The sequence below is a fragment of the Carassius auratus genome, chromosome 1 (assembly GCF_003368295.1).
Source record: "Carassius auratus strain Wakin chromosome 1, ASM336829v1, whole genome shotgun sequence".
In the NCBI taxonomy this organism is placed as follows: domain Eukaryota; kingdom Metazoa; phylum Chordata; class Actinopteri; order Cypriniformes; family Cyprinidae; genus Carassius; species Carassius auratus.
Window position 1 is genome coordinate 3,516,276 of NC_039243.1, and position 7,175 is coordinate 3,523,450.

Genomic DNA, 7,175 nt, shown 5'->3' on the forward strand with positions numbered 1-7,175 from the left:
TATAAAGGGTAAAGTGGAAACACACTTAAGGCATTACACCCTTTTATCAATTCATTAAGCAATTAATTAACGCTTTACTTCAATTTTCACTCAACTGTCTAGGGCAGGGGTCTCCAACCTTTTTGTGAGTGAGGGCTCCCTGAAGGGATAAAATAGTCTTGAGGGCTACTTGTTTGATATAGGCGCACGCACGCACACACACACACACACACACATACAAAGTTTCAAGTTTTGAAAAATACAACAACACACAGTAATATTGTTAAATATTATGACAATTGAATTTATATGTTTTTTTGTCCTAAAAATAGGCTGAAAAGGGGGGGGGGTCGTCTTATATTCGCGACAAAATCACGGGGGGAAAGGCAGAAAGAACAACGGCATAAATAAGAAATAGTGACTGAATGATTTCGGCTATACTTGCATGTAAAATTAGAAAAGCAACATAATATCTGTGTTTAACTAAATTAAATGCTGCTCCTCTGCCGCGCGAGACGCCGAGAGAGAGACAGAGACAGTGTTGCCAGATTGGAAATGTCCAAGTATCGTACCAGAAGTTCAAAATTATCATATTTAGAAGAAAAGTCAAAATAGTTATCTCTTTTAACCCAACAACATTTTAACACGACCTGCAAATTACCAAGAGAACAAGGCGTATTGTTGGACGGAAGCAGTGAGACAAAATACTATCCCAGTGACTGGCTTCGTCGCAGTGCATATTAAAACATATTAAAATTATTTTTAACACTTGCTTTGTCGCGTCCAGTGAAGAAGGAATTTAGCTGTTTCTGCGTGGTGCAGTTTTCAATTCATAAAATTCTGAAATTATCGTACATTACAGGATTTTTTTCATTATTGATCGTACATTGTACATAGGTAAAAATTATTGTACAAATACGATAATTATCGTGTGTCTGGCAACACTGGACAGAGACGTGCGCGCGCGAGACGAAGAGCGAACGAGTGAGAGAGAGAGAGAGAGAGAGAGAGAGATGGAGAGAGAGAGACGTGCAGATTCTAAATATTTTAAATTATTGAATTATTTTATTATGTTTTAATGTTATATGAAATGTCACCAATAGTTATTTTCTCATTTTATGCCATTATCATTAAAAAAAAAAAAAAAAAAAAGATTACAATTCAGGCTATTTATAGAACGTGCTCGGCAGGTGACTCAGAGACTTCATGCGGGCTACCAGTTGCCCGCGGGAACCATGTTGGAGACCACTGGTCTAGGGGTATATCAGTCAAACACATTTGTCAATCATTCAGGTCTCCACCTGCAAATCGATGTGAAAGCAGTAAAATGTTTGCTGTGTGTCCAAAACACTACATCCTCTTCTTTTCATGCTGTGTTTTTAAAAGAAAAAAAAAGAAAAAGAGAAAACATTAGTGAAGATACATTTAATACAGGAATCAAGAATATTAGTCATGAGTAAAGGCTAACAGTTTTTTTTTTTTTTTTTTTTTTCTCAAGTCTGGCCCTCGAGATCCACTTTCCTGCAGAGTTCAGCTCCATCCCAACCTTGACCAAACCCACTGCCAGCAAATTTCTAGTGATCCTGAAGAGCTTGATGAAGTTGAATAGAATTGGAGCTAACTATCCCAGAATGTGGAACAGAGTTAAAAGTCCTAATCTAAAGGTGCATCTCAATAAATTACACTTCAAAATCTCCAGTGTTAATTTAACACTCTGAGTGTGGACACATACACACACTGAAGCAGTGATGAAAGTAACACTGAAGCAGAGTTGAAGTTAATGACATAATTAAGAAGTTAATTAAGTTATGATTGACCATTGTTGAAGACACCTAATGTTAACAAGCAGAATCACCAACCGAGAAAATCACAATTTGTGTGTCACCATTATAGTGTTCAGTGTTTGCTTTAGTTGGGATCTTGGCTTGTAACTTTTTAACTTTCAAATTTGTGTGTCAAGCCAAGAGCAAAAATCATTGGGTGGTGATAATTATGTTTTAATTTGATCGTTGCTTGCCTTAATCACTGATCTCATTTACAGGCTCTTCTCTTCTTATCGAACATTATTGATTGTACAGCTTTGATTCCACAACGAAGGAGTCTGTATTTTCTATACTTTTTGTAGGCATCTCTTGTGATTCAGATTTTTTATTTTAATTATTATTAAAGAGTTTTAATTTTAGGCACACACAGATAACAAGAATCAGCCTTGTGAATCTCAACAACGGTGATAAACAGCATAGTCAGATAAACAGATCTACTCTGAAGATAAACTAAATAAATCTTTATGTAGAACTAACTTTTAAAAACATATTACATTTTTTAATGTCATATTATGCCAAAAATGCTGGGTCACTTTTTTTATCCACCTAAGTTATGTACACCGTAAAGAAACCTGTACTCAGGCATTCAGGTCACTCCATGACAATTAGTCCAAACCACAATCAAATCCGTAAGTTTGCATTGGCTCTGGTCTAGTGTTTATATGTGTCCACACTCAGAGTGTTAAATTAACACTGGGGATTTTGCTGTATAGATTGTTGTGTAAAAGTTCATTTCAGTAATTCAACTCAAATTGAGAAACTTGTGTATTAACTTAGTTCAATGCACACAGACTGGAGTAGTTTGGTTCTTTTAATTGTGATGATTTTGATGCACATTTAAAACCAGGTTTCTTTGACAGTGGCCTTCAGCTCATCTGCATTGTTTGGTCTCTTATTTCTCATTTTCCTCTTGACAATAGCCCATATATTCTCAATGGGGTTCAGGTCTGGTGAGCTTGCTGGCCAGTCAAGCACACCGATAACATGGTCATCTAACCAACTTTTGGTGTTTTTGGCAGTGTGGGCAGGTGCCAAATCCTGCTGGAAAATGAAATCAGCATCTTCAAAAAGCTGGTCAGCAGAAGGAAGCCTTAAGTGCTCCACAATTTATTGGTAAATGGATGCAGTGACTTTGGCTTTCAAAAAACACAAAGGACCAACACCAGCAGATGACATTATACCCCAAATCATCACAGACTGTGGAAACTTAACACTTGGACTTCAAGCAACTTGGGCTATGAGCTTCTCCACCCTTCCTCCAGACTCTAGGACCTTGATTTCCCAATGAAATATAAAACTTGCTCTCATCTGAAAAGAGGATTTTGGACTACTGAGCAACAGCCCAGTTATTCTTCTCCTTAGTCCAAGTAAGATGTCTCTGATGTTGTCTGTGGTTCAGCAAATTCCTTGACACGTCTGTGTGTGGTGGCTCTTGATGCCTTGACCCTAACCTCAGTCCATTCCTTGTGAAGTTCACTCAAATTCTTGAATAGTTTTTTTTCTTGACAAACCTCATAAGGCTGTGGTTCTCTTTGTTGGCTGTGCAACTTTTTCTTCCACTCAACTTTCTGTTAACATGCTTGGATACAGTACTCTGTGAATAGTCAGCTTCATTGGCAGTTAATGTTTGTGACTTACCTTCCTTGTGAAGGGTGTCAATGATTGTCTTCTGGACAGCTGTCAGATAAGCAGTCTTCAAGCTCAGGAAACATTTGCAGGTGTTCTGAGTTGATTGGTATGTCACCATATTCTAATTTGTTGAGGTAGTAATTAAAGGAAAATGAGGCACCAATTTACAAAAAAAAAATAAAAAAAATTTATTGGTCTTATAAAGTATTCTAAGGGGTATTTTTTAAATGTGAGTTAAGTTAAAAGACCCAAAGACTTAAACTACTTCAGTCTGTGTGCAATGAATTCATTTAATAGATGAGTTTCACAATTTGAGTTGAATTACTGAAACAAATGAACTTTTCCACGACATTCTAATTTATTGAGGGTGTTCTTACTTACTGGAATATTTTCATACACTGAAGAGTTCAGTTCAGATTTACAAACATCAGGGCCACACTGAACAACCTGAATGAAGAGACACCATAAAATCAGAGCTGTGTTATGTAAATCTGCATACATTTATTTACAAAACGTTTGCTATTTTCACAATGATATTGAAGAGTGTTTAATTTCCTTTGACTTCAAGTGAAGAGATTTTAGTCTTTTGTAGGAAAACCTCAGCTTAAACACCTACCATTTCATTTGCATAAACAGGTTCATTCAATTCATCATTGCAAGCTTTGTGCCGCTCATGATGAGGTCCCGAATGATTGATCTTTGCCTTTGAAAAACAGAATAGAGAGCAAATAAATAATGTCTATAATCATCTCAAGAGATAAAACAAAAATGCAGCCTTTCAGTCTTTGAGTTCAATTACCTTATCAGTAAATTACTAATAATCAAATAAATATCTTCACCTGAGCTTTATTTCTCTTTTTCATCCACCTGGATCCGCTGTAAAGACAATGATTTGATACAAATACAGCCAATCACAATTTATTTGATGTTAGTTTAGACATGTGATCAGTATCACATACACACACACACACACACAATCTTACCAAATCAGCAATATTGTTATGATAACGGCAGCTCCACAAACCACTCCAGCAGATACGTACACAATCACCAGACGTCCTGCAACAGTGACAAGAGAGTAAGACATCTGGACTGATTCACTTCAGAAAGAGTAATATAAATATATGACCTGCTCTACCTTTAACAGTGACAGTAACAGCGTCTGATCTCTGAGATCCATGTTGATTGTGAGCCTCACAGTAGAAGCGTCCACTCTGTAGTGCACTGAAACTCTGTCCAGATCCAACAGCTGAGCTTTGATTCTCCTTAAACCAGCTGAAGTTCAGAGCAGGAGGGTTTGAATCACTGCTGCAGACCAGAGTCACTGAATCTCCCTCCACTATTACACCTGATCCATTTATAGACACTGAGACGTTCCTGGGAGGATCTAAAAAAACATAAAAAAATAATATATATATATATATATATATATATATATATATATATATATATATATATATATATATATATATATATATATATATATATATATATATATATATATATATATATATATATATATATATATATATATATATTTTTTTTTTTTTTTTTTTTTTTTTTTTTTTACATTTATTTATTCATTTATTTTGTGTGTGTTTTATAAGCACGATAAAAATATGATATCACAGTTGCTTAATCATCAATAACTCACACATTATGTTTAAAGTCACAGCATCAGAGTATTTCTCTCCATGTTCATTGATGGATCTACACTTGTATTCTTCACTGTGATCAGATCTGATCTTTGAGATGCTGTAGATTCTTCCAGATCCTACAAACATTCCTCCTTTAAACCAGCTGATTTCTGCAGGAGGGTTTGAATCACTGCTGCAGTTCAGAGTCACTGAATCTCCCTCCACAATTACACCAGAAGGACTCACTGATACAAAAGCCCCCTTTGGAGGATCTAGAGGTCCAGTATATAGAATGAAAATAATATCAATAAATACATATATATATATATATATATATATATATATATATATATATATATATATATATATATATGTCTGACACACAAACACACACACACACACACACATATATATCACATGAATGCATTTACTCAGTATGACTACTCACAGGTGACATTGAGCTGAGCAGCAGGAGAGATGTAAGTGTGTCCATGTAGAGCACAGCTGTATCTGCCTGCATCCTCTCTTCTGACTGACTGCAGCAGGAGTTGATTGTTTCTGTCTCTTCTCTCAGTTAATGGCTGTGAGTTTCTGTACCAGATGAATGTTGCTCTGTCAGTCAGAGCGCAGCTGCTTTTACATGTCAGACGGACATTATGACCCTCTGTCACTCTCTCAGGAGCCTCCACCTGAAGATCTGAACACAACACACACATTATATCTAGTGCTGCTGTCATACACTGATTATTATTCAACATAATGCACAGAAGAAGAGCTCAGCCTCATGAAAGTCACCTGTGACATTAAGATTCACTCCTGGATGACCAGTCCATTTTCCTTTTGTTTCATTAGTGAGGAATCTGAAACAGTACATGTGTTGGTCGTTCTGTGTCACATGACTCAGTCTGATGGTGCAGTTCTGCTGTTTGTCTCCCAGATACTGAAGCCTCTGATTGTATTCAGGATCCTTACACAGATCTGGAGACTCTTTACCCTTTACAGGGTTTTTGGTCCAGAACACTTTCTCAATCTTATATCCAGTAGGGTATGTATAAGTGCAATTCATTATCACTGATGAGTTCTTTAGTGCACAGATTTGTGAAGGATTGTAACTCACACCCCAATCAGCACTAGAAGCCCCTGAAACACAGAATCAATACTGAACAATTGTTTTATTTATTATTATTGTTATAGCAAGCACTGATATAGTGACCCGATCAAATAGCTACAGCTTAAACATATTTTGAGCAAATATTTGCACTTAGAAAATATGACAAAGGAGATAGCCAGGACAACGGGCTCTATGTGGACTGATGTTGGGTCTGACGGTTGTCAGGAGGATAGGAGCAGGGATCGAATTGATGGGGGATACTGGGGGATGGCATCCTCCTGGTTGAAAAAAATGACAAAAAGCATCCCCTCAGTAAAGCCCCTTTACCGTCCCCGTTGGATTATAAATGTTGTGTATTATGTAATACTTATCATGCAAATTGAATGTTCTATTTCTGATAATTCACTAACTAAACAACAGTGACCGCCACTTATTTGAATATTGTTGCTTCCAAGTAGTTCAGCCCATCATTTTACTGGGATGAGGAAGAGTCCATTTTAAGGATTTGTGGAAACATCGTAATATCACGAACAGTGTTGCCACAGTTACTTTGAAAAAGTAACTTAATTACTTTACAGATTACTTGATTTAAAAAGTAACTTAGTTACTTTTAAAATCAAGTATTCTGTAAAGTAACTAAGTTACTTTACAAGTTACTTTATTAGTTACATTCAGCAGCTGCCAACAACATAAAAATGACAACCGGTTTTGCCAACACTCACTTTATTGGAAGTATATTTTTAACAGTAACATCAACAATTAAACATCTCCTGACAATTAAAGTTGAACTTAAAAACTATTTCCAGAAAATACTTGTTTTTACAAAAAATAAAGGCAGTCTTTCTTGACTTCACTTAATATAAATGTTTTAATAAAAAATAAAGGCAGCCTTTCTTGACTTCACTTAACATAAATGTTTTAATAAAAAATAAAGGCAGTCTTTCTTGACTTCACTTAAAGGGGGGGTGAAATGCTATTTCACGCATACTGAGTTTT

The 7,175-nt window shown here is 36.0% G+C and overlaps 1 protein-coding gene across 1 annotated transcript; it reads right to left on the bottom strand.

The window, feature by feature from the left end:
* Window positions 1–1,123: 1,123 nt before the first annotated feature.
* Window positions 1,124–6,198, bottom strand: LOC113117229 (B-cell receptor CD22-like). The gene is made up of 9 exons (XM_026285798.1): window positions 5,864–6,198; window positions 5,517–5,765; window positions 5,086–5,340; window positions 4,570–4,818; window positions 4,415–4,490; window positions 4,271–4,307; window positions 4,048–4,134; window positions 3,813–3,878; window positions 1,124–1,350 (listed from the first exon to the last, which is right to left on the bottom strand). The coding sequence occupies exons 1-9, from the start codon at window positions 6,132–6,134 to the stop codon at window positions 1,330–1,332; spliced, it is 1,311 nt and encodes a 436-aa protein (XP_026141583.1). The 5' UTR covers window positions 6,135–6,198; the 3' UTR covers window positions 1,124–1,329.
* Window positions 6,199–7,175: the final 977 nt, after the last annotated feature.